Raw genomic sequence first — 27,786 nt, 5'->3', positions numbered from 1 at the left:
ATTGATTTTTACATTTCATAACTTACATTGTGAATATACAGCATAGCTGTCAACTTTCCCCCTTTTTTAAGGGAAATCCTATTTGGAGTAAGGGAATTTCCCTTTTTAAAAAAGAACATTGAAAGTATTAAGCTCAGGGTGAACCACCCTGAGACCTCTAGGTATAGGGCGGTATATAAAGTCAATAAATAATAACAATAAATAATAATTAAGTTTCTGAATTTGTAATGTCTTTGGATTTCTCTCTGTTTCTTTCTTTCTCTGATTATTTTTAAACAGTTTCTTTTAAATGTAAAAAATTGCTCTCTCATAGGACTCTACTCCAGCAACTACAAAAGCTGCAAGCTCTGGTAGCAGGGAAAGTTTCTAGGCCATATAAAATGGCTTCCACACAGACAGGGACCTGCTTGATGGTAAGGTCTGCATGCTATCCATTCCTTGGTTACTTAAGCTTTATCTCTTCGTTATGTACATATATCTCATTTTCCCCCCAGGTGGTCTTGGACTTGGACAGTGTTTAGGCCAGATTTGTAGTTTGTCTCCCCCAGACAAACCCAAGAGTGGTAATCCAAGAAGAAACATTTGTTACAGTTCATGTTTTGTTTGGAGTGAGACAAATCACAAGTCCTGCCGGGGGGACGGGGAGGTGTCAGCCTTCTATGGACAAGAATGACATGTTTTAGTTTAGTGGTCTCTGAATTTTGTTTCTCCTACTTTTCTTCTAAATGTGGTTAAAGTGTCTGTCTAGGACCAGGGACATCCAGTTTCAATTCCCACTCAGCCACTAAGCTCACATTGGACCAATTACTTTTTCTCTGCCTGTTCTACCTCACAGGGTTGTTGTGAGAATAACCGGGGTGGGAGGGTCATGTATGCAGCCCAGAGCTCATTGGAGGAAAGGCAGAACAGAAATGGAGTAAATAATTTGTTTTAAAACCTAAATGTAATACATTCCGATGTCAGGTGGTTTGGTTTGCTTGCAAGTATCATAATGGCATTTGGGATTTTAATGGAATAAGTACAGTGGTACCCTGGTTTACAACCATAATCCGTTCTGGAGGTCTGTTTGTAAACCAAAACAGGTTGTAACCCAAGGCGCGCTTTCGCCAATGGGGCCTCAAAAAAAAAAATTATTCGTAATCCTCCCAAAATGGGTTGTAATCCAAAATAAGGTTGCAAACCAGCACACACACTTCCGGGTTTGACGTGTTTGTAATCCAAAACGTATGCAAACCAAGATATATGCAAACCAAGGTACCACTGTACACACATCTAAACTAAATACTAAAGTAAATATGTGCTTAGTAACTGAATTCTGTTGATTTTCACCGTACTGTAATAGTTTATGATTTCCTTCTTTTCTCCTCAGTTGACCTGTGTGAACTCATGTACATATGCACGCCCTGTTTGTTGACTGCACTGACTATTTCTGCCATATCTGCTCCACAGGTCCTCGTTTTGTGCTTTGTTCTGGTTCTGGGCTCCCTAATGCCGTGTCTCCCAGAATTCTCTTCAGCATCGCAGACAGTAAAAACAGCTCCAACGTCAGACATATACACAACCAGTAAAAGTGAGTCACATGTGATCTAATTGTTACTAAAGCCCTCTTGAAGAGCCAGAACTACCCCAAGTCACTGCTGAATCCAGCCAGCCATTTCCTCAAATGGTGCATATTATCCTTCTGCCTTAATGGTAGCTCTAGCCAAGGCTGCATATGTACCATTCATTTAAAGCACATGACTTCTTCCAAGGAATCCTGAGAACTGTAGTTTAAGGATGCTGGGAATTATAGGCTTGTGAAAGGCAAACTACTGCTCCCAGGATTTTTTTGGTGGAGACGAGCTTTAAATGTATGGTGTGTACACAGCCAGTCTTGTCCCTGTGGTTTGTTTTATTCACAAGAGTGTATCATTTGAACAGAGCAGTGTTTCCCAAGCTTGGGTCTCCCACTGTTTTTGGACTACAATTCCTATCATTCCTGACCACTGGTCTTGCTAGCCACGGATGATAGGAGTTGTAGTCCAAAAACAGCTGATGGCTCAAGTTTGGGAAACACGGATTAGAGTGATGCATTGCTCTAGTTTCCTGAGTGACCTTTCCTCCAGAGCTGCTTGCTCCAGTTTATTCTTTACATGGTCCTATGGCCTAGCTGTACAGTAAAGCCTCATTTGCCTTTTAAAGGATTCATTCTCCTTCTCTTTCTCATAGATGCTTCTTCTCCTGTTCCTCCCACCATGGGAAGTAAACCAATTAGCCAGGAAGTCTCCCTGACCTTGGAAGATAAAACCCAAATTCAAATAAACATGTGATCTTCCAGTTCATTTGTTCACTCTCAGCCTGCCTTTAAAATTGTGCCGAGAGTTATTAGGAGACTCCTACTCACAAAGCTGCAACCCCCAGAGGTCTCTGGGAAGAGACATTGCTTGTTAAACCACTCTGAGAATTGTAGCTCTGGAGGGGAATAGGGGGTCTCCTGATAACCCTCTGCACCCTTAACAGACTACATTTCCCAGGATTCTTTGGGGGAAGCCATGATGGTTTAAAGTGGTATGATACTGCTTTAAAGTGCAAATGGGGCCTATATATGTCACTCCAACTCAGCCCTCTGATCTAAAATCCTTCTTTGGGCTAATGAGTCTCCTTAACACACACGGCAAGACAAGCTGGAAACAAGGGCCTGGTTCCCACATAAGCCTGTGGGCTGTACCACTTTAGATTGTACAAGGAGTGTACTTGGGAGGGGGATTGATATTATGGAAAGCGTCTCCATTTTTTAAAAAAGTCCTGTAAATAGAGAGCTAGCTTGCCAAGGAGAAACACAGCCAGCTGCCTTGTACCCGGTCAGCCTCATTGTCCATTGAGCCCTCACATTAGGCAGCTTCCTTTGTTACTCCCTGACCACGCTAGCTTTCTCCTTCATACAAATTTCCTCTTTGTGGAAAATTAGATGTCATGGAAAAGGGAGCACATATTTTGCCTGCTTAAAGTCCCTAATGTAGCAAAGTCAGCCGTAAACCTGACAGTATCAATATTTATCAGCCTAATCTATCACAGAGGGATATTGTGATTCCCTACTGGTGCCAGGGAATCTTGTATGCTGCTCTTAGCTCATTGGGAAAGGATGGGGGAAATATTAAATAAGTACATAAGAATTATTTATTCCATTGAGGCCTCACCTGCAGTCTGAAATGCTACAGTCCAGACACTGGCTTACCAACCTATCTGCTGTTCATGAGCACTAGGTCTAAGTGCTTCCTCATCTCAACTGAGCTGGCATTTTGAAATTGGGGGGGGGGGGGGGGGTTAAAATCTCCAATAACTTCCTAACAGCTGGTACCCTTTTGTTGGGTACAGCCATAGGCAGGATGCTCTGCTTTAAAGCCTGGCAGCATGGAGGCCACAACCAGACCTAAGTTGTTTGTTTATGGCTCAGCCAACACTCAGTAGGGAGGCAGCTGCAATGTGTATATTGGCCCTTGGGTAGCCAGACCAGCTGAAAGCCTTGAAGGGAGGAAGAATAGCGCGCGCTCTCTCTCTCTCAGAACAGATGGCCTGTTTTAAAGCCCTCAAGCAGTTGGGATAGTCTGTTTTATAGCCTCAGTGGCAGTTTTAGTAGTGCTTTTTCCTTATTGCTTTTGTATCCCAACCATCCCTTAAAAAGCTGGAACAACATATGTAGGCTTCCCATTCAAACACTGATCAGGCTCAGCTCTGTTTAAATACAGGCATGGGGTGGTGCAGAGGAAGGACTTTGTTTGCTCCTTAAAGCAGTGTTTCCCAACCACTGTTCCGCGGCACACTAGTGTGCCGCGAGATGTTGCCTGGTGTGCCGTGGGAAAAATTAAAAAATTCGAAAGATAGCTTCATATCCGGAGAGGCGGCCTTCAGGCGAGTTTTAATTTTAATTTTCCTTCTCCCACTTAATGCCCCACGCTCGCCCGAGCAGCTTGCAGTCCTTGGTAACCACGGCGACCCGAGGGAGGGGAGGGAACAGGGAAGTCGAGGGCGGCGGCGAGCCGCGATGACGTCAGTGGGCCGCGCCGCCTCGCCCTGGCACGGTGTGAGAGCCCCGGCTAGTGGCGCGAGCTTCGGAATAAGGGGGATCTGCGTACGCGAGACCGAGATCGCGGGTAAGGAGCTCAGCCCTGGGCAGGAGGAAGCGGGGCTGCGCGTGCGGGCCACATCCCCACAGAGAGCGAGCCTCCCCCGGCCCACCACTCCGGGCAGGTCCACTCGCATGAGGGGGTGGCGATGGCGACGGCCGGCAGCTTGCCTGCAATGCCATCCCTCGAGCAGGCGAGGAGCCCGGAGGCTACCAGATGCGAGTCCTCTTTCCCACCCTGCTCGGGAGTCCAGAGCACTTGGTTGCATTCAGGATCTAGAGTGGGGAAGCGGGGCTTGTGTCTGGGCTGGACACATTGGACTGCCTGTGCCGCTCGACCTGCGGGGAGAAATCAGGGTGGGAGTCACGACCGTGAGGCAGGGCTGCCAAGTGTGGCAGAAGAGGACACGGCCGTCGCACCTGTCCTTAGGTAGGAGCTTCTTCCGTGTCGACCTGCTGCCCTAAAGTCTTGGCTTTTTTCTTGGCTTTTTGGCGGTTGGCACAGAAGGAAGGCAAGGGGGAGGGGGAAAAATTGAAACTTACACTTTCGTGCGTCCCTCCCGGCGTGACGCTGCGCGCTGACGTCACGGGGCTGTAATGGTGGTGTGCCTCGAGATTTTTTTCATGAAACAAGTGTGCCTTTGCCCAAAAAAGGTTGGGAAACACTGCCTTAAAGTACAGATGTCATGTTCAAAGGTGCTGCCTTTCGCTGCACATTCTTGGCCCAAACAAAGCAGCAGCCTATAAATCACAGCTTCTGTGTGGCAACTTCACTCTGTAGCAGCCACCAAGAATCTCTGGTATTGGCCTGGTATATTCTACATATAACATCCACATGGAAGTAACACTGCACATCATGACCACAGTGTGAAGAAGTTGTTACCATAAGGTGTTGTTTTGCAGAAACTTATTTGGAAGGCCTGCAATATGCAGACTTGGTCCCAACTCTGGTGTCAAAGGGTTCCGCTAGTGGTCAGAAAACATTTTCACATAGTTTTGGGATGTATTATGATCACATGACACCATTTTATGAAAAAAAAAAATGTTGGGTCCCACAGCTGGATTTTAGGAAGAAGTGTTTTTGTTTCTTTGTCCCGAAATAATGGGACCTGAAAGTGGAACTATATGGGTCTCCTATGAAAACACGCCCACTGAATTCACTCTAGTGAATAATATTGGGCAGGTATCCGACAATTAAGTTTTCTTACAGTTGCCACTTTTTTCTGGCCTGGTTCTTTAGCCTCCAAGAACTGCATAACAGGCAGTGTCGCTTTTACTCCTATGGAGATGCAGCAGATGAATGCCTCACCTGCTAGATTTCTGCTTGCTGTGTAGCTGTTGAGAACAAGCAGGGGAGAGAATGCAAAGCCTTGCAATAAGTATGTGTGTGATGGTCAAGATGTCTCTATATTCTGTGACTGGCTTTATCTACATGCCTTGGCACATGGGAGTGGGCTGGGAACAGCCTCATGATGTTCCTGTTCTCAGCCCTTAACAAAACTCTCCCTTTTCAGTTCAGTCACGGCACCTTCTGTTCTACGATGAGCATGGGGGCTCCCTCGAGGAAGGCTACAGCTCCTTCATGTCTGTGGAGCATCCTGACAAGTGGGAAGCTGACCAACGCCAAAGCGAAGAACAGCGACCTCAGGAGCATGTTCACAGCCCCCTGGCTGTGGCCCACGAAACAGCCAAATACCTGCACAAGCCCCATCAGGAGGGGCCAGATCAGAACCAGACCAGCTCAGCTCTCACTAACCCCAAGAAGCAATTCCAGGAGAGGTAAGCAGGTGTGGGGCTTTCTTCTCTTTCCAGCTCATACCAGCTATATTCCATCTCCGAAGTGCAACGTGGGGTCTAAGCAGGGTTGCCAACTTTAAAGCTAACCACTAACCACTACTCCTGTGCTTTTAACAGATCTGCAGGCGTCAGCCACTCATGGTGTTTATTTCCATGCCATAACATCACTGCTGATTGCAGTCTTCAAGAGTCACGAGGGCAGGCTGTGTTTTCTCTTCTCTGTTTGCAACCACCAACCTAAAGTTTCTGATTCTTCCCTGAGACCTCTTGTGTGCACAGCATAAACTCTCAACTCTGAGCTATGTTCCAGGGTTTTCCAAACTTGGGTCTCAAGCTGTTTTTGGACTACAAGCTACCAGGGATGATGGGGACTGTAGTCCAAAAGCAGCTGGAGACCCAAGTTTGGGAAAACTTGGTCCAGGCAAAGAGAACCCCACCCCACTCAACTGACAGTGAGAAATAAGGAAATAGGAGAATCTTCCGAGGAACCTCACCAGCCAACCTGAAAAATAGAACAAAGGATTTTGTGTTATATCTGTGCTTGTTTTGAGTCCCAGTTCTGGGGGGAAAGTGGGACAGAAATATATAAAATGTTGTTGTTGATGATGATTATAATGAGGAGGAGGCAGCAACAGAGCAGTTATCAGAGGCCAGAGTTGAGAAATAAATAGCAGGTGACAAAATGACTGACTGGTACTTTTTTTCTTTCTTTCTGCAGAGACAGAATCTCCAGTGATGCAGCTGAATACTTGTAGCAGCTGCCAACCCTCAAGGCCTCTTCCGTCTGGATGTAGGATCCTTTAGTAGATGCCTGGTTAAGGCTGCAATTCCATGCATGTTTACCTGGGAGTATGTCCCATTGAACTTGGTGGGACTAACTCCTGAGTAAGCATGTGCAGGATTACACTGTAAGGGGCGTGGGTTGCAACCCTAAACACACTTACTAGGGGAGAAGGTCCATTGGACTTCCTTCTGCATAAACATGCATAGGATTGCACAGCACATGGGAGAGGATGTTCCATTTAGACATCTCCAAATTGGCCCTGAGTTCCGCCTCTTATACACTTGATTCCCAGTGTCAAAATTGCATTCCCCACAATCAGGGATAGCGTCTGGCAACTTGGACAGAAGCCTCAGTCAGCCCTCTAATTTACCCCCACTCACTATCACCATGGCCACTGGTTATGTTCTTTCCTCTCTCTGCAATATGTCACCAAAAGTTACCAACTTCCTGGCACACAAATCTGTACTATATAAATTTTTCCCAGCTGTGTCTGTCTCCGTGTCAGAAAAAGCTTAATTTCTACTTTGTGACTTATTTTTACATAGTTACATTAAAAAAAAATTAGAGAATTCAAAGGAAGAGACATATTACAGTTAAATGTTCAGATAAGAGAAAAAGAAAAACATTCTTCAAAGGAGGCTTTCCCCCCATTAAACATTAAACAAAGTTCACAAAGCACCCCCATGAATCAGTTCCTCTGTGATGAGGAACACACTTGCCTTATCCCAGTTCTTGACCCTCTTTGCAGACAGTCTTTTCATTCAATTTTCTCTAGACAAGCCACCTCAAGGACTTTTCCTTTTACCTATGATTTCCCCCTTTAAAACATGAGACTGAAGAGATGGTAGGGACAAGTGTATGTTCCTTGCTTGCCCCCATTCATTGAATGTTTCCTGGTGACATTTGGGACAGATGTAAAAGTCAGCAAGCTGCAGCCATGGCTTTCCTTTCCAAAGTTTATGTAGGGATGGAGAGATCCTTCAGAACAATTCTTCTCCAGTCAAGTGCACCAGGGACCAACACATACCGCTGCAGCCTCCCCACCCCAACCCTAAAACACCCTTCTCTGTCCCAACCCAAAACCAGCATAAAGAACCACTGTTCCATAGTTAGACATGCTCCTGGGCATAGTCCATGCGTGCCTCAAGTTCACATGGTTGTACAGAGACCAAAAGCAGAAATTGTTTGTACATAATGAACCTTATTTTGTATTATTGCCAATCCCTTAAGATATTGTATTTTGGAGACTCTCAGATCCTATTTTCTGTATTGTATTTTATTAAGAGTTATTGCGAGCTTGGCCTCTATGAACTTCCTCTCTTTGCAGGTCGCTGTTTCCTCTTAGTCTAGCAGCTGTTGTTTGCCTAGTTTTCTTTTTAAATATATCACTCTTTTCCTCCTGTTACTAGCTCTGCAATTGCTTTGGAGCAGCAAAATTAAAAAAAAAAAAGATGCAGCATCAGCTCTGTTGTTCAGATTCTTCATTATTTAATTGAGGGGTTATTAATTTAGCAAATCTCAGTGCAAGTGCAGGCCTGCCATCACTCACCGAATAATAGCTGTGCTCTCCCTTTGTGAGCAGAGGTCTCTGAGCCGAGCAGTGTTTCTCTGAGGGCTTATACAGAAATGTTAATTACTGAGAAATGATGACAGCAGCTTCCCTCCTAGATCTATCATTCTGATAGCAATACCCCGGTAGCTATTGTATTATAATAATATAATTATAATATAATATACTTATAATATAATAGATGAGGAAGAAATCTTGTTGCATGGGTACTATCCTTGCTGGTAGGAGAAAAGCATATTTGCTTTTCAAAACAAGCAAATAAAAGATGTGCTATTATTAAATTTGCACATTGCTCTATACTCAGGGCGGTTCACAGGACAAAAAATCACAATGCAAAAAAAGAAAAGAAAAGACATAATACAGTGGTACCTTAAGTACTTAATTTGTTCTGGAGGTCCGTACTTAACCTGAAACTGTTCTTAACCTGAAGCACCACTTTAGCTAATGGGGCCTCCTGCTGCTGCTGCACCGCCGGAGCACGATTTCTGTTCTCATCCTGAAGCAATGTTCTTAACCTGAAGCAATATTTCTGGGTTAGTGGAGTCTGTAACCTGAAGCGTATGTAACCTGAGGTACCACTGTACGGTAAAAACAAAAGCAAATTCCAGGCTCCCAGCAATGGCAGCTGCATGACCTGGAGGGAACACCTAGGTCTTCCTCAAAGCAATTTCTCAAGGAAATCAAATGTGTCTACCCTACCTCACAGGACTGTTGAGGATAAAATGTGGAGGGAGGAATCCAACATTCACAGGAGTTCTAAAAGCCCAATAGATGTCCTAAAGGCTGAGATCTTTGAAAGGTGTTCTCTGAAAATGCCCTACTTCAGCCCAGGGGTGAGGGGTCTCAGCCTATGGGCCAAACGGGCCCTCAAGGTCTCTCTATGCAGCCCTTGGGACTCATTCCCAAGCCACTCCTGCTATGCAGCCATACCAGCTGGTCCCATTTCACTTCCTCCGAGAGTGTTTCTGCCTGGCTGGAATGTGTCTTTGAACCCGAATAATGCCTCTTGCTTGTCTGGATGGAGGAGAAGCAGTGCTGTACAAAGGTAACAGTGATATTTGCTCTGCCTCTTTTGCCTTTGGGTCTGCCCACCAATGGGATGTGTCTCCCGGGAAGATCTCAGGACTGGAAAAGTTCCCCTCCTCTGGTTTAGCCAGATTCCATCAGAGCCTTGGGACTATTAGACTGTGAATATGTACATGTAAGTAAGGACCCACGGAGCCTACATCAAAATATTCCAATAGTCTTCCAGCACTACACCCACCCAGTAAGCTAAAAATATAGTCCTGGAGAAATTACTTCGTTTTTCCACCGTAAAATGTGAACAAGCTCTTAGGGGAAATACATATACTATTTTCATAAGCAGCAATCTAACTACTGGGTTTAATGTATATTAATCTGCATTTGTTGCTCACATTAAAACCTCCGGCAGCTAGAATGACTGTTCACTCTTGAAATGGCCCCCTTCCCCTTTCCATTCTGCAATAACAAATACTCACAACATCAAGGGAAAGCTTTTACAGGGGGGAGTTCCACATGCTTGTCAGACCTCTGTCACCTATGGGAAACTACTGGTTTCAGACATGGGTGGTGAGTGTACTTTATAGTGACCCCCAAGTCCAAATGTACTTGCTTTGCTGACCTATCAGTTTACTGACACATGAATTTGGGGACCTTAGGTCTTCAGCAGCTGTCAGTTTCGCCCTTGTCTCCTGCTTGTAGACTTCTCAGTGATATGTGGTTGGCCATAGCAGAAAAAGGGATGCTGGACCAAACATGCCTTTGGTCTGATCCAAGCGGAATCTTTTTTCTATTTTGACATTTTTAAAATGAGAGAAGCTGCATTCTTTACAGATTGCTGAGAAGGTGCAACTGGGATGCTACTTTCCAGGGCTGGCCTGAGACACAGAGCACATGCAGATTGTCAGGTGTGATTCAGTGATAAATTCAGTTCATGCAAGTAGAATTGATTTGGAGTCCCTGCACAACAAATGGGCTTTCCCCCAAGACTGGTTTTTTTGCAGTAAGGAAAGTAATGGGGAAATGTCCTGGAAAGTATGGAATAACACTTGTTTGACACAACGTCTAACCTCACCATAAACAAAACAGAGTGAATGCCCAGTAAACTGGTTCTCTGAAAGTGTCAATTTCTCTGCCTGATGCAGAACAAAAAAATGATCCTACTTCTGCGCAGGTCAAGGTCCAGAATTCCCAAGGCCAGTCAAGTTATATTGGCACTTGAGGCAGATAATTCACCAAGTGGCTCTCGGCTTCCTTGGTGCTAAAAGTCCAATAAAAATAAAAATAATGGGTAATTTGCTGCCCTTTCATAACAGGCCAGATCAGCTGCCCATGGCAGCCTCTTTTCTTTACCTAATGGTTTTGCCAGGCCTCCTGCTTTCAGTGGCATCCCTGTCGTCATGGTAGCAAGTTCTGGTTTATAGGATTGCTCTTTCAATCTGCTTAATTTATTGTAGGCAGACCTGGATGGACTTTTCTTTTGAGAGCAAAAAACTTCCAAATCATAAAGGCTGTTCTGTCATTTCACACACAGCTCCATGTGCTTGTTTACCATAATTTTGTGCAACTGGGGGACGGGGACTTCAACAATGGGTACCTATTAGGCACTGCATCATACACTTCAGATGAAGCCTTCTCTGCTCCTCTACCGGGAGGGCTACATTTCCTTGCCGAGCTCTATGCCATTTACTGCAGATACAGCCCCCAGGTGGGTGTATCATTCTTCCCTAACATACTGAGGAGGAAATGGGTAGGCAGGCGATCTGCACTGGGCACTGATGCCTTTGTCAAAGGAAAAAAGAGTTGGCTTTTATTTCTGTGCAGCGCAGATACGATGTGAAAGTGGAGTGATGACTTCTATTTAAAGAAATAGCTCTAGTTACTTGGGAACCCTTCTGTCAAGAGAGCAGGGACCCAAAGCTCATTGCTGTCTCCTTGGTATCACTGCAACTAAATTTACTTTTGCTCACCCTGGGTCTTGGTTTGCCCCTATACAGGCTCCCGTGACAGGGTGATAACAGTGTTGGCACTAGTTCTGACACACATACATATACAGTGGTACCTCAGGTTACAGACGCTTCAGGTTACAGACTCCGCTAACCCAGAAATAGTACCTTGGGTTAAGAACTTTGCTTCAGGATGAGAACAGAAATTGCACGGTGGTGGAGCGGCGGCAGCAGGAGGCCCCATTAGCTAAAGTGGTACCTCAGGTTAAGAACAACTTCAGGTTAAGAACACACTTCCGGAATGAATTAAGTTCTTAACCCGAGGTACCACTGTATACAAAGAATAATCTAAATTTCCATGCTTACAGGTATTGCTCATGTACTTGCAATTTGTATCAAGCTTGCCACTGGTCAGTTGTTTTTGTGCCTTAAAACACAGGTAGGGCTTGTTGAGTTCTTTGTCCCAATTCAGATCCAATTTGGTTCATACCCCCACTCACATACAGTTACAGTGGTACCTCTGGTTAAGAACTTAATTCGTTCTGGAGGTCCGCTCTTAACCTGAAACTGTTCTTAACCTGAGGTATCACTTTAGCTAATGGGGCCTCCCGCTGCCACTGCTGCGTGATTTCTGTTCTCACCCTGAAGCAAAGTTCTTAACCTGAGGTACTATTTCTGAGTTAGTGGAGTCTGTAACCTGAAGCCCCTATAACCTGAAGTGTCTGTAACACGAGGTACCACTGTACTAATCTCAACAATCTCCTAGGTACATATACCAAAAGACCAACATACTGAATCCAAAACCAGATTTAATCTAGGGTTCCACCAGCCCCCCCCAAACCTCATCTCATTCACCAAACATTCCTTCACACAGAGTTTTTGTGCATAGTTGAGGAGCCAAGCTCTCACCCCAATTATCAACCCCCTTTTCTGAGCTCCCAGCTGAGAAGTGGTCAGACTCCAGTGTTTTCCCCAACTGTTCTATGTCCTCACCCCCCCCCCCCGATCCTTTATGGGAAACTATGATAATGAAAGCAGCAGAAAACAGATCTATGTTTCTCATCAAGGAAAAGTTTATGTCAGGAAAGCTGTAGGGGGAAATACTCTGTCTTAGTAACCTCAAGACTTGATTACTGCAATGCACTGTATGTGGGGCTGCCCTTGAGCTTGATCTGGAAGGAGCAGTTAGTGCAAAATGCTCTCAGCAGAGGAATGTTGTTATGGCACGGAGATCAGCAGTGTTGCTGTTAAAGGCACAACAGCAGAGTAAAAAACATATCTGTATATTTAAAAGCACAAGAGCAGGTCATCAAACCTAGCTCAGCAGGCAACTCTTGTTATTTAAGAATTAAACAGTGAATGTCATGTAGCAGAGCAATTTACTCTTTAGTTGCCTTGCCTACAACCACTTTGCTTGTCACCTCCACTTTGCAAAGCTCTCCTGATGTATTAAGACATTTTTATTAGTCTTTAAGAAGGGCTTTTGACAGTAGTTTATAGTGAAGGTCCCGAAGGCTGGAAACAGAAAATCATATTGCTTTCCTCTAAAATATTGCAAAAAAATATGATGGAGGCATGATCGATTGTGGTGTCCACACTCAGCTCACTATCACCTCTGACCAAGAGGTTTTGCAGGGTTTGGTACTGTATCAAAAATGTATTTATTCGTTTTCTTATAAAATTATATATATTGTCTCATGATAATATCTAAGCAGTTTACATAAAAAATAATAAAATACAGCAAAATTCGATAAAAATGTCCTAAAAACTAGATGCCAAGAAAATGCAACAGTTTATCACAAATAAAACTGAGTCATGTACAGAACAAAATAATAAAAATTTAGAGTCCGAGTCCTGGAAAGCTTGAGTAAATGTATTTTAAGGTGTTTGAAGGTCGCTACTGCCCCCACCTCAGTGGCTCAGAGTGCCTTCCATCAGCTTCCTCTGGTGGTCCTGCTGCGCCCCCATCTGGACAGGAATAGCCTATGCTTTGGTAACCTCTAGGTTAGGCTGCAACACACTATATGTGGGGTTTCCTCTTAAGAGGGCTTGGGAACTTCAGCTGGTGCAGAATTCAGCAGTCAGGTTGCTCAATGGGGCAAGGCAGTTTGAGCATAAGAATGCCAACCCTGGCCCAACTGCACTGGCTGCCAATCAGTTTCCGAGCCCAATTCAAAGTCAAAGATTTAAACAACTCAGGACTGCAATACTTCAAGGACTGCCTCTCCCCATATGAACCAACCCAAACTCAGTGATCATCATCTGAGGCCCTTCTTCGTGTGCCTCCTCCTCGAGAAGTCCAGTGGGTGGCAACATGAGAACGGGGCCTTTTCTGCAGTGGCTCCCTGTGGAATGTTCTCCCAAAGGACCCTTGCCCAATGCCTTCATTATATATATCTTTAGGCACCAGGCAAAAACAGTCCTCTTCTTTCAGGCCTTTGGTTGATTAAACAATCAATGGCCTTTTAAACTGTGTGTAGTGGGTATTGTTTTTATTTGATATTATGGTATGTATTTTTGTGGTTTTATATTGTAGGGTGGTATTGAAATTTTAATAATGATATGTGTGCTGTGCATTACTTCGGACTTCTCTGAGAGGCCGTAATGGCACAGTTGGTAGCCTGAATCACCAGAAGGCAAGCAAACTAGCTATGCCAATCCATACCATAACTTTCTTATAACCAAGTTCATATCTAATTTTCTATAACCCTTGAACCTTCTGGACTTTATTCAGCCATCCTACACCTTATACTGGATAGAGTGGCAAGGCCCCTGACCTTTTTTCAAAACAAATTGTGTTTTTTTCTTAAAGATTTAATAAGGCAACAAGTTAGTTTTTGATATAATTATTTCAGAAGAGGCTAATTTTACAGTTTGAGTAGCTGCCCATAAGAGGAATTCTTCTTTTTAAAAAATTAACAGACATAAAAGCATCCTGCTGTGTCTATTTCTACTGTTGAATTTTGCTGTTTATGCTTTTATGAAGTATTCAATGATTTTATGTTATGCCTTTGTGTTTATTGCTCACTGCTCCATTGCTGCTGCTCCCCATTGCCAGGTAGACCTGGGGCCTCATTGAAATTGGAGCAGGCCCACCAACGGGCACTTTGCCAAAGACCCCCTCAAACTTGGAGCCACCCCTGGTCTTGAGAATGGTCCGAAGACCCAGGATTCCGTTTTACTGCTGAAACTAAGGAGGTTTTGGGCTTGTAAGCAGCTGAATCTGAGATCAAAGAGCAATTGGGTGCGAGCTGCTGGAGCAACCTGGATGAAGATCAGGGTCAAGTGTAATACATAAAATAAACAGCATCCGGCTCAGCCCAGGACAAAAGCAGAATGCAAAAGGTGGAAATCAATAGAAATACTGCATACAGGTCAGATCAATCACAAGAACCAAGAGAGTGTCTAGATCCAAGAAAGGACTGTGTCTTGGAGTGGTTAGTGATTATGGAGCGCTTTGCTGCTTTGTCAAAGGGCAAAAACAAAGGCGATGGAAAAACTACCACCACCCTGCTTTAAGAAGTATTGGTTAGCATGAAGGTTTAGCAATGCTGTTAGCCATTTTGCAGTACAGCTGCTGTTTCCTCTGCCGATACAGTACAGCTCTAAAGATGCTCTTCGTTCTTTCTGGGCCATGGTTCAGGCATGTGGATCCTGCCGATTCAGCGCTCCTGCCACTTACGACAGGTCTGCATCTAGAAGTCCATTTCCCTCCTTCCCCCTTCTCTAATCCTGGCAGAGAAGTGGAAAGCACGGTTAAGCTGCCTGGCAACGGTGACCACAGCGCCATTTCCACCGCTATGTTCGTGGGTGGGGAAATTGCTCCAATAATCCAGCTCAGTCACATTTATTTTCAAAGGGGGAAAATTAGTCAAAAATTAGAGGATTAGTCAAAAAGCACCTGCAAATGTATAGTTTTGGAGGATAGGTTCCTTTCAGGCAGCTTCAAAGCCGCTTAAAAAAACACACAACTATAATAGAGATTCTGATTTACAAGCCATGAATATGAGCAGTGTTATGGTTAAATAGCAAATGTGGGGGCATGTAAGGAGGATGAAAGGCATGCCCACAAGAAGGAAACAAAGGAGAGCAAAACTCTGGCTGGAAACATAATCGTTTGTCGCAGCCTCACTGTGCTAAAGGGTTGTGCAGGTGTAGATAGAAGAGTAGGTGTTCAAACCCTTCAAGCGTGGGTTTTACTGACAATTACCCAAGATTAACAAGAGAGTGTTTATTTGAGTGACAATAGAAACAAATTCCTGTGAACTGAAGTCTGAGGTGAATGTGATTAGAACTAGCAATCTCTTTTCTACCCAGCTGATTCCCCTCTCCCCGCTGTCAAGGGACAGAATCCTATGGTTCCTTCAATTCCCCCCTCCCAATTAACATTCGAGACGCCAGGCCATCTCCTCCTTCCTCCCCACCCCACCCCACAAACCCAAAACAAGGCCCATGACAAGGGGACTGAAAGTGGCATCACACAGACCTTAAGTTGCACACACACAGCATACTGTTAAAGTACACAAACTCCAATGATCCTGGGAACTGTAGTGTGTTGATGGTGCTGGGGATCGTAGCCATGTGAGACATAAGCTACATTTCCCAGGATTGTTAGGTGCTTGTGTGCATTTGAAATCTATGCTGTGGACTCGGGTCACACTTGTTTTGCCCTTTCATCATTTCAAGTCAAATAGACTTTTATCAATTGCTGGTAAAAGTTGACACAGACAGAGCCAATCTTTTCAGATCTTCCAAGGAGTGTGTCTGCTGGTTATTCCAGGTGCAGTGGATCCCAGTTGTTGTTGAACTACAGCTCCCACCACCCCTGGCCATTGGGTCGTGCTTGCTGGGGCTGATGGGAGTTGGAGTTCAGCAACAGCTGGGGAGCCAAAGATTCCCCACGTCTGAACTAGATGGACCTTTGGTCTTATCCAGCAGAGCTCTTATCCTTGCATACTTGCATATCCTGTAACTCACTGTTCTGCAAGACAGTTTCTCCTTCCAAGTCCCTAAAATATCAGAAGCCTGCTCCATAGCAACTCAGAGCAGGGCTTTCGGTGTGGCTGCCCCTGTTTTGTGGAGCAACACGTTCCTCTTGAAATACAACATGCATATCACTATCTGCACTTTCAGGAAACAATGGAATACATAATTTTTTTGCTGCTTGTCAAAGCTTTTTCTAGCTGGATGACAAGATTTCTGCCTTAATTTTGAAAAACAAAACACAAACACCCATCTTTGGTTGTTTTTGCACTGGTTTTTTAAAGAACTATTTTCAGCTGTTAAATTGCTTTGAGCTGTGTGTTAAAGCCGATTCATAAATCAATAAATAGCAGCAATAATAATGTTCTAACCTAAACTGGGTGGAAGTAGTAACTGTAGGATCCCATCGATCGCCTCTCTTTTCTACCTTGCCTTGCTTCAGCTCCTTCAACTGTGTTCTCCACCACCCCTTCAGGTGCCCAGGGCCAAAGCTTTTGGCGCTAAGGGAGGGATGGTGGCAGGGATTGGTCTCCGCTTCCCCTCCCAACAGAACAGCAGCTTCACTGAAATGAAGGAATGCAGAGCTCCTGCTGAAGGCCTCCCCAAAAGCCCTTGCTTGGAGTTCAGTACCTCAGCATCAGCAATAGCAGCATCAAGGGAGGAAATGTCACCTCCAGCTGACTGGAAATCACACCCCCGGGTTCACTGTGGGTCACTCTGCTAATTAGCCCTGGGGATACCAGAGCACAGGTGTCAGAGGAAATGTCACAGGATAAAAAGCACTAATGAAATAATTCCATGGCTCAGTAAACAGAAAAAAAACCGTGGAGTTCTTCTACCCCCTGCTTAGAAAGAAAGAGGATGCAGTTGCCTTGAGCCCCTAGAGGGGGTGCCCTCTCCTCCCACCATGCTCCTTAAGGGACCTCCAACTGAGACAGATCAGAGCTCCTCTCCTCTGGCTCCACCATCAAAAAGTAGCTATATGTTCCCTCCCTTATCCCACTTCATACAGTCAGTGCTGCCAGTTTTATTTATTACTCCCTCTCCCCCCTGGCTTTTAAACAGCAGCCCAACAGGTGGAAATTAAGCATGTGAATTTTTCGCTGGCATGGAGCTACAGTGATTCTTCAGCCTGCCAGGCTTCAGTGGAAGGCGCAGCAGCAAAGCCTGGCATTTTACATTGGCAAAGCCTAAGGGGTCTGTGCTAAAAGGACAGTCAGCGCTGCAGCTGGAAGATTAAGGCAGCAGCCTTAAGCACACTCGGCTGGGTGGAAATCACATCAATGGCTCGTACTGGTGCTGGTGACAGGGGCTGTGGCAGGGCCACTCATAGGGGTGAGGGTGGAGTGTGGGGTGTGGGGAGGGCAGCAGGGGCAAGGTCAGGGGAGCTTCAGGTTGTATGGGGGCTGCTGCCCATTGGAATTGGTAGGGAGCACCCTGAAACCCTGGCCTACCTGGCAGCAAGTCAAAATCCCCAGTCCAGGGTCAATCCGCATGTTCAAAGTCCAAACTAAAGCACAGTCCTGAGAGGCCCAGGAGCATCCAAAGCAAGTTCCCTCAACATGGGCAGTTAAGCAAACACAGCAGCTCAGCTCTGCTTCCCTTTTATACTTTGCCTGCTGATTGCAGCATCTGGGCTTGACGAGGCACGAGACCCTCACCTGTTCTTCGCCTACTCTGTAACCACACACTTCCTCCCTGAGCTAGTGAGCCCCACCTGGCCAGCTAGGGAGCTGGGCTGTGGGCCCTTGCCTGCCTCAGCCTCCTGGAGAATGCTGCCTGCTGCTCCCTACATATCTAGAGCCCGCCATGTTCATGGAAACAGGAGCCCCTCTGCTCTGGTGATGGGTCCTGCTGCTCTGGTTCCTGTGCACAGACCCCATCCAGTGGCGGAGCTTCATGCTCTGGCACTGGGGGGCAGAGAGCAGGCGGGGGCGGGGCTGGCATGCGTCCCAGGAGTGTGCCGTGCCACCCGCAGGGGCGTGGTGCCCAGCGTGGGCGGGGGGCAGCCGCGATGGCACCCCACTGGGATCGCGCGGACAGGTGCGGGGTGCTCCCCGCATTCCTCTTCCTCCGCCAGTGCCCCCACCTCCTCGTCATCCTCTGTCACTCCGTGAATACTTCCTACACCAACTTTCCCGACCCCCACCTTGCCCCGTGTGACCCAGTCCCAGCTGCACCCCTCGCCAGGATCATCTTCCTCCTCCCCGTTGTCGTGCCAGTTCATGACAGGGAGGAAGGCAGAGAGGTCAACAGCAGGTGGCGCTAGAACCAATGATAAGCCAAGCCCACACCCTAGTTTTGCTCCTGCCCTCCTCCCGGCTGAGATCTGCAAGGGTGAGACTGATACTAAGGAGCAGGAAGGTGAAAGCAAATGCCACCTCCTGGATGGGACGTAAGTCAGTAGAGAGACAGGTAGGTAGGGGCCAGTTGAGGATGGTAAGACAATGTTGCATTTGCCCTAATGGATCAATTTCTGTATTGATCTTTTAATCCATAGGAATAGATGCTAGTGCAACACCAGCCATTGCTGCAAATAAAAAATGGCAATGGAATGTCAGGACTTTGTTCAGGAACCAGCAGAAGCTTTCAGCCTACCAGGTTCCCTCCCTTAGTGATGGGGGTGGCCATCTCAGATCAAAGGACCTTCAAGGGCAGGGGTCAGCAAGGTTTACTTCGCCTGGACTGGTTCACTCCAGCGGAGATCCCTCTGTGGGCCAGATCACGTGTGTGTGATTTCTAGCGTCTGCACAAATGCAATTTCCGGCGTCTGCACAGACGCAATTTCCAGTGTCTATGCATGTGCAGATGTGATTTCTGGCGCCACAGAAGCGATTCCCCGCGCCGTGCCGGTTTAGCACAGCATGCGGGGACTCACTGAACGGGCAGCTCGGTTCAGGGGTGGCTTGTGTGCCGGTTAAACGCTTGTGGCCCATGGGCCTTAGGTTGCTGACCCCTGTTCAAGGGCAAAGTCCAGCATCAGTCTGCTGGATTTCACCTTTCCAGTTCTATTCGTTTGGTTTCCCACAACAGGTGGGAATCTGTTCAGCAAGATGATTGTGTTGTCAGCAAGCACATCTGTCGTGAAGAGTTGTTGTGCTCATTTTGCATCCATTTAAATACTAATCGTATGGCTACTTTACTCAGCAATGCTAAAATGATTCTGTTGTCATCTTTTACTGCTGCTGTGAAGGGACATTTGGCATACGTTTATGCTGTAATTGAATTGTCACAGACTGACAATTTAACTCCAGTCTTTACATCCCCCTCCTGGTGCATAATCAACAGGCCTCATGGAGAATGTGCGCATATTCATTCCACGAAGAGGGAATTGTGCCAGTCGATATATAGGCTTTGGGGAATGTAGATATCTCAGCTGAAATTTGTAGTTCTCTGGCCATTATGTATAATATCCAACAGACTTTGGGGAATGTACGTATCTTGACTGTATTTTGTACATTCTCTGGTCAGCATGCATAGTCACCAAGAAACATTGCCTTTTTTTTCTCGTTCAGGCTGGGGCAGCTAATAAAATTGAAGCAACAGCATAAGCCCTAGCAGAAAATAATTAATTTATTGATTAGTTAAAAGGCAGATGAGCAATTAACCAAAAACTGCAGAGAGAAGAAATGCCATGGTGCTTCTGCAGCAGCACAACTGGGTGCCTTCATCTGCCCCAGCTGCAACAAAACATATGCCTCCTGCATCAGTCTCTATAGTAATAATAATAATAATAATAATAATAATAATAATAATAATAATAATAATTAATAATAATACATTTATTTATACCCCGCCCATCTGGGTGGCTCCCAACAGAATATTAAACAGAATAAAACTTCAAACATTAAAAGCTTCCCTAAACAGGGCTGCCTTCAGATGTCTTCTAAAAGTCAGATAGTTGTTTATTTCCTTGACATCTGACAGGAGGGCGTTCCACAAGGCGGGTGCCACTACCAAGAAGGCCCTCTGCCTGGTTCCCTGTAGCCTCACTTATCGCAGTGAGGGAACCGCTAGAAGGCCCTTAGAGGAGGACCTCAGTGTCCAGGCTGAACGATGGGGTGGAGACGCTCCTTCAGGTATATATAGCCACAGCAGGCACTGCAAACGTGCAAAGGCTTGACCTCACCCCCAAAGGCAAACTCTTCTATTGTCTCCCAGGACAGATGGATGCCAGCAAGATGATAACTGGCTGAGAACCCCAAGCAGTTCAGAAGTAGACACAATGGGCCACCCTATGGTGTCATTCAACTGATGGTAAGGAGAGTCCCCCAATCCTCTGGAGCTTCAGGAGGGGGAGGGCAGAATTACTGAAACTTGCTTCTATTCCCATTCCATTGACAGAAGCCTTCTTGCTCTCTGCTGAGTGACACTGTTAGATAGAACCCAATTGTATTAGTTTTATCCTCATAGTTATACGTACATATAACTGAATCAAAGACATATGCTTCCCTCCTGCAGTAGACACAGCTCCGTCCTCCTTCAGCCCCATGGTTTTGGGAAAGGGTGTGTGTTGTTCAGACGGGGAAGCCCTGCAACTAGCAGCCCTGAAACTTGGGGCAGGAGGGTCATCGTTTTGCAGTTCCTTGACCTGCTGCGGCAGCTTATCACTCACCGCATGTGTTGACAGGCAGAAGGGCCATTTGGAGAGTAATGGAGCCAGACGAAATCATTGTAATGAGGTTTATAAGGAGCAGGTCATGCTCAGCAAACTCAATCATTTCCCCTGATAGAATCTCAAGCTCATCAGTGACCAAGATGCTGTGACCAAGGCAGCTAAGCATTAGCTGAGCATTGCTCCCAGATAATTTTTTATTTCCGTGGACATATTTACAACACTTCGCTCAGAGATTAATCTTTTCCATGGGCTAAAATTTTGAAGCAAAGGCCTTTGTATCTCTCCCAGCAACTGGGACTATGTGACATCATCAGCAAAGTGAATAGATGCCCCATCCTCTTTGAGACTGGAACAACTGACTTCCAGACTGTTTTTTACCTGGTAAGTTGTCAGCAAAGATAATCACCCTTTGGAGGGATCAGCAAGGATAAAGATTGTACTGAGGTTTTGTCCAAACATACACCAGGATCTCCCTGTTCCTGGTCTGACACTTTATACAGTTCTTCAACCTTGGGTACCAGATATTTGTTGGACTACAACTCCCATCATCTCTACTAGCTTAACCAATGATCAAGGATAATGGGAGTTGTAGTCCGACAGCATCCAGGGACCCATGGTTAAAGAAGTTTGCACAAACTCCAGCACACAGTCCACTGGCTTTCAGGTGGCCTTATTACATTATTCTTGTAAATGTTTTGATTTGTATGCTGCATTGGAGACATTATGGGTGAAAGGCAAGAAACCCCAGCACAGATTAGTGGGGAAGGGATCCATAGCTGACTGGATCCAGGAATATATTTGGATGCACTGAGCAACAAATATGCCCCATACATTTAAATAGAAAAATCTTAGCCTCTTGCCTTATGGATAAGATAAGGCAAAGGCAGAATCCTGAGGTGACAGAATGACCTGTGCCATTCCCAACTGCAGGTGGAAGATCTTTTTTAAAACAAGTTTCCCACATTAAAAAACACACAAAAACTTGCAACTATAAATTTTGAATAGTCCTTCCTGATGCATTTGTTTGATTATTTTTTTGAAACTGAAATGAAATATTTTATGTGGGAAGTGATCCAGTATGGTACCCCCTACCTGCAGTGGTAGAATGCATTCAACCGGCTCAGGATTTTACAAGGAGGGGCGGGATTTTGGGCTTTCAGATTTCAGTGGTGCCCTGTGAGAGGGCAAAATTCAGCAGCCCCCACCTTTTGCCTTCCATTCTGCACATAGCTGTGTTGCCCTACAGCGCCCCCTAGGCTTGGCACCCAGTGTGGGGGAACCAGTCACACTGCCCTAAATCCGCCTCTGCTTTTACCACCTCATTCTGCTGGATGTTCAGAGGAGAGAAGGCCAATATATGACTTTATGTATAGTTCTTATTATTTGGCTATGCAACTTGATCCTATGAATGTTTATTCAGAAGTATGCCCCACTGATTTCAAACTGGGCTTACTTCCAAGTAAATTTAACGGAAGCCTTGCTTTTCTCGGACTTTATTCTTGGAGGATCTCAATTGTCATTATACAGAATGAATTATGCCATTTTGACGGTCAAGTGGGGCACGTTAATCCTTGTCATGTCACATGGCAACAGATTCTCCTGCAGCTTATCAGAAGCCCGTGGGCTCAGCACAACTCACCAAGTGCCTCCAGGTACATTCAGGCAAAAAGAAAATGTCTGCGTCAATGAGTGTGAGACAGGCACTGTGAAAAGAAAGTGAGGAGGCGGAGATAGCAAAAACTTCATTTTTAGCTGTGGGAGAAAACTCTCTCTCTGACCTTGTTGCTCTTTTAGGAGAAAGTGTGGCATTGGAGCAGAAACTGCTTTGTTCTGGGCAGTTCTGTGATGCCACAATTGCGTGGCCAAATGAAGAAAAAATTGGAACATAGGGAGCTGCCTGTCTGGTCAGTTTCACGAACAACTCTTCTAGGGCACAGCAAAGAAGAATGCTCCCATATTTTTTCCCTGGCATCTGGAATCTGACACTTCTTCTAGATTCATGCTGCAGCTGCAAAGGAAGAAACCGGAGCACCATCTCAGATAAGGGTGCCCAGCTTAAGCCATAGCTACAAAGGAGGAATTGGGAGCTCATTTAGAAGCTGCTCCCAGTTCTCCCTCTGGAGACGGGCTTGGACTTTCCCATGCCTTATTGACAAATGACATCAGGTGTGGGCAAGGTGGGCGGGGTTCACTCCAAAGGCTTCATGGGCCAAATCCAGAGGCTACTGCTCTATTCTCCCCCCCCCCAACAGACACTCAGTGGCCACAGAGCGTAACCAGTCCACATTAGGCTGTTTTGGAGAGTCTCCCCACTCAGACCTTTTTTCCTATACATTTATGTACTTCTGTTAACTTACGGTTACCCCCTCTCCCCAGCCGTCTGCTGATACCTCTTGCTGCTGCCTTAGGTATATCAGGAGTGGGAAACCATTGACTCTCCAGATGTTACTGAACTACAATTCCCATCAACCTCAGCAAGCATGCCCAATGGTCAGGGGTGATGGGAACTGTAGTTGAGCAATGCCTGGCAGGCACTTTGAGAATGTGTTTTGCTATTAGTGTTCGCTGCAGCAACTTCAGTCGTACCTTGGTTTATAAACTTAATCCGTTCCGGAAGTCCATCCTTAAACCAAAGTGTTCTTAAACCAAGGTGTGCTTTCCCATAGCAGTGGGGACTCAATTTACAAATGGAACACACTCAACAGGAAGCAAAACATGTTCTTATTCCAAGGCAAAGTTCACAAACCAAAACACCTACTTCCGGGTTTGCAGCATTCTTAATCCAAATTTTTCATAAACTAAGCTGTGGGCAGGCAAACTAAGGCCCAGGGGCCAGATCCGGCCCAATCGCCTTCTAAATCCGGCCCACAGACAGTCCGGGAATCAGCGTGTTTTTACATGAGTAGAATGTGTGCCTTTATTTAAAATGCATCTCTGGGTTATTTGTGGGGCATAGGAATTCGTTCATTTTTTTCCTTCTTCAAAATATAGTCTGACCCCCCACAAGGTATGAGGGACAGTGGACCAGCCCCCTGCTGAAAATGTTTGCTGACCCCTAAACTAAGCTGTTCTTAAACCAAGGTACCACTGTATTCCAGATAGCCAACATGAGACTTGGTTAGCAAACTACACACATTACATTGCAGCAGCTGCAATGACCAACAGGAGGAAGTGGCCTGCATTGGAGAAGAGAGACAAGTGGGTGACTAACCCCCCCCCCCACCCACTGACAGTCACTTTCTCCCTAGAATCCCCCACCCAGCCTCCTTTGCCCATGGAGAGTTTCAGACTCATGTTTGCTGTGAAATCCCCTTAGGCTGGTTTTAAATGTGAGAAGCATATTGACTCAGCTAGATCAGCCTCTAGCTATCTGGCAGAAGCATAAAGAACATTGAGCTTTAAACAGCACAGAATCCATTTTTGTATTTCAGTGGTCTAGCAGAGGAGAAATAAAGCAATTGCAAGGCTGATTTCTGTTCATGGGCAGAAGGGAGCATTAATCCTTGGAGCCAAATGATTTTTTTGAAAGGTCTAGCCACCCATTTCTGGCTACTCTGGCTACTGTGAGGCCCATGCAGAGCTGGCCTCTCTCTTGGGAAGGTGGAAATAAGAGCATAGGTGCAGCAAAAACAGCCCATAGTCCAAGCCTTACTCTAACAAAGTGCCACCATTTGATAGTCTCTTGTATGCTGAGGCATGTAAGATACACCAAATGAATGTACATTTCACTGGCTGAATGTGCACCTTGGGCAGAGGAGATGACAGCTGATCTAGAGAAGAGGAACTAATGCTATCTGGGGGTTGATGGGGCTGAGTCATGGGAGAGATTTGAAAGGAAAGCCTGGGGAGTTTGGCTAAATGACAAGTCACGACAAGGCAGTAGGAAGATGTGGGAAGTGTGGGGGGCTGAGATGTCAAGCGATTGATGGGTGTAACCCTAGCGAGGCAAAGAGAATGTAAAAGGCGGAGATGTCACACAAGTGACATGACTTGTTTCTGGTGCGCAGATTCAAGGACCCTTTCACTTCCCAGGTGCTGCTGACATTATTTCCTCATGGTGGTTTCGGGTCTGCAAAGAGCAGGCACGGTTTCTCTTGCAAATCTCAAGCAGCTCCTTCTCGCAGATATGTGTGCATGCCATGCTGAAATCCCCTTTTGTGCCGAAGAAGAAGAAGAAGAAGAAGAGTTTGGATTTGATATCCCGCCTTTCACTCCCTTTAAGGAGTCTCAAAGCGGCTAACATTCTCCTTTCCCTTCCTCCCCCACAACAAACACCCTGTGAGGTGAGTGAGGCTGAGAGACTTCAAAGAAGTGTGCCGGAGGATAACTGAGCCCCAGAAAAAGAAAGATGGCAGCACTGAACCTGGTTGGGCTTTATGAGACAGCTGAGAGACAGAAGGAGAGGAACTCACTCTGACGCCTCTTCCTTTCCATTACTGAAAGGCTGCCTGCTCTCAGGAGAGCCAGTGTGGTGTAGAGGTTAAGAGTAGTGGACTCGTAATCTGGTGAAACGGGTTCGCTTTCCTGCTCCTCCACATGCAGCTGCTGGGTGACCTTGGGCTAGTCACACTTCTTTGAAGTCTCTCAGCCTCACTCACTGTTTGTTGTAGGGGAGGAAGGGAAAGGAGATTGCTAGCCGCTTTGAGACTCCTTAGGGTAGTGATAAAGCAGGATATCAAATCCAAACTCCTCCTCCTCCACTTCTTCTTCTTCTTCTTCTTCTTCTTCTTCTTCTTCTTCTTCTTCTTCTTCTTCTTCTTCTAGGCAACAGATGAGAGGTGATGGTCAGCAACTAGGCCAAGATTCTGGTTAACAGGAAGGATTGGTGGCCAAGCAGATTCACACCCTTTGGTGATAAGAAATTGTATATAAATGACACTACAGATCTCTGGAGAGGACAGTCAGGTGCTTCATCCCCTGAATTACAAATGCAGACCAGGCACAATCCTGCTGTGGTTTCACATACACACACACATACATACATACATAAATGTGGGGGTGGTAGTGGGAGAGAGAGAGGAAGGGAAGATTTCTGAATGTTGCCTGATCTTTGTGCATCAAGACCAAATTGGTTCTTCAGAGAATAAATATCTGCATGTGCTGTACATCCCCATTGGCTGGGTACTTCATGTAATAGAGCCAGTTTCTACTGGTATAATTTATTCTAGTCCTCAGAGCATCCCTGCCCATTCACCAAGTTGTGCTTGCTTTCTGGTGCAGTGCTGTCTTAGCCTCTAGAAGCCAGGTGCATACTTTCCAGTGTGACCAAGAGACATGGGAGCAGGGTAGAGATGTAGAGGTGACAGATGCAAGAAGACCTAGGAAGAATTCCACTTGCCCTAACCCTTCCCTGCAAGCACAGGAGGATGTGTTAGGCAACTTCATTAGTGGATAGCCAAGCTGCTGGGAGAAAAATACAGTACAGTGGTACCTCGGGTTACAGACGCTTCAGGTTACAGACACTTCAGTTTACAGACTCCACTAATCCAGAAATAGTACCTCAGGTTAAGAACTTTGCTTCAGGATGAGAACAGAAATCACGCGGTGGCCACAGCAGGAGGCCCCATTAGCTAAAGTGGTACCTCAGGTTAAGAACAGTTTCAGGTTAAGAACGGACCTCCAGAACGAATTAAGTTCTTAACCTGGGGTAACACTGTACCTGTTTCGTTTTGGGGGTGGGGGGGTTAAAAAATGGAAACTGTGCCCTCCTGTGTTAGAGAGGGGAAGTGAACGGTAGGGGGTGGGTGGGAAACAAATAAGAATTGGGGTATATTGGTGAGAAGGAAAGGTGTTCAATTCTTAATTGTTGACATGCTTTTGTTTCTTGTAAAGGAAGACTTGGGTATTCACCTTGTAGAGTATAAAAGTACTCATCCCAGAAAGAACTAAAGAGATAAAAGCAACAACAAACCTTTAAAGAATGCCCACATTATGTGCATGCATGCATTTTGTCTTTTATTATGACTCATGTCCTGGGCACTGTCCAGTAGATACCCCTGACAGTTGCCCAACTATTTGATGCACAGAGAGCAAGGGAGGTGCCAGCTCTGGAGAGAATCACATTTAACCAGCAATAATAAATTGGGAGAGTCTTGGGATAATGAGATTTACCTGAAGTTTATTCCCTTCTGCTAAAGGCAAGCATGCAGCCATTTTTCCAGAGGAAGAAGCTAAAGCCTTACACCCCCTAAGAGTCCTTTTTATTATTTTCTTATTTTGATAGCACTATATATAGTACAGCAAGCTATAAAAGTTTCATTCCCATCTGTTTCCTGCAAGCACCCATTCTTACTCCCACCTCATTATACGGATAAGTAAGCAGGATTATTATTATTTTTTTAATGATTTCACGGTGTTTCCTTTGCGAGGCAGGTCATTATTATTTCCATTTTACAGAGGCGTGACTTGCCTAAGACAAAAAAATGTGAATTAAAACATCTATTCACTCTTTTTGTACAGCACCTGGTGCCATCCAGCTGTTTTGGACTACAGCTGGATGCGACTAGTCTAAAACAGCTGGAGATCACCGAGTTGCCAAAGGAACAGCTACGCCCCGCCCACTATTTTTAAATAAATACTGTAAATAAATAAAACCCGCTATTATTGGGTGAACCCTATTCTTTATCCATCAGAAATCACCCTAGCAGACCACTCACCCACCTTTCTTCTTCGTGTGTGGTCTTGTTCACACCCTTCGGATTTCCACGTGTGCACGGAGGTCAGACTAGATGATCCCTTGGGAACCCCCTCCCTTTAAGATCGAATCCTTTCTCAACCAAATCTCAGGGCGTTCTAGGATCAGGTCACAGTTCCTGGGCTCGGTTCTGCCTGGATTATAAAGGGTTAAGTGCCGGCTTCCGAGTGTCTCATAGGTGACACTGCTCTCCGGTGTAGCGTTAGCACAGCCCCCTTCCCTCCCTCTCCCCCCTCCGTCTCTCCCTTTGCTTTGTCTTCTGCGGCAGCAGG

The 27,786-nt window shown here is 45.7% G+C and overlaps 1 protein-coding gene across 2 annotated transcripts in view; it reads left to right on the top strand.

Annotated features, from left to right (window-relative positions):
- CREB3L1 (cAMP responsive element binding protein 3 like 1) overlaps window positions 1-8,145 on the top strand; it is an 81,404-nt gene extending 73,259 nt beyond the window's left edge. The window contains exons 9-13 of one of the 2 annotated variants that reach the window (XR_014516833.1): window positions 314-413; window positions 1,450-1,570; window positions 5,617-5,881; window positions 6,618-7,321; window positions 7,770-8,145. Coding sequence is in view for 1 of the 2 variants with exons in the window: in XM_083464664.1 (XP_083320790.1) it covers window positions 314-413; window positions 1,450-1,570; window positions 5,617-5,881; window positions 6,618-6,654 (523 nt within the window). In the remaining variant the exon portion in view is untranslated. Of the gene's footprint in view, window positions 1-313; window positions 414-1,449; window positions 1,571-5,616; window positions 5,882-6,617 lie in introns of both variants that reach the window. The other variant, XM_083464664.1, reaches the window with a different exon arrangement.
- The last annotated feature ends 19,641 nt before the right edge of the window (window positions 8,146-27,786 follow it).

The sequence above is a fragment of the Podarcis liolepis genome (assembly GCF_965112155.1).
Source record: "Podarcis liolepis genome assembly, chromosome: 1".
Classification (NCBI taxonomy): Eukaryota; Metazoa; Chordata; class Lepidosauria; order Squamata; family Lacertidae; genus Podarcis; species Podarcis liolepis.
This window is presented reverse-complemented; position numbering and strand designations above follow the sequence as displayed.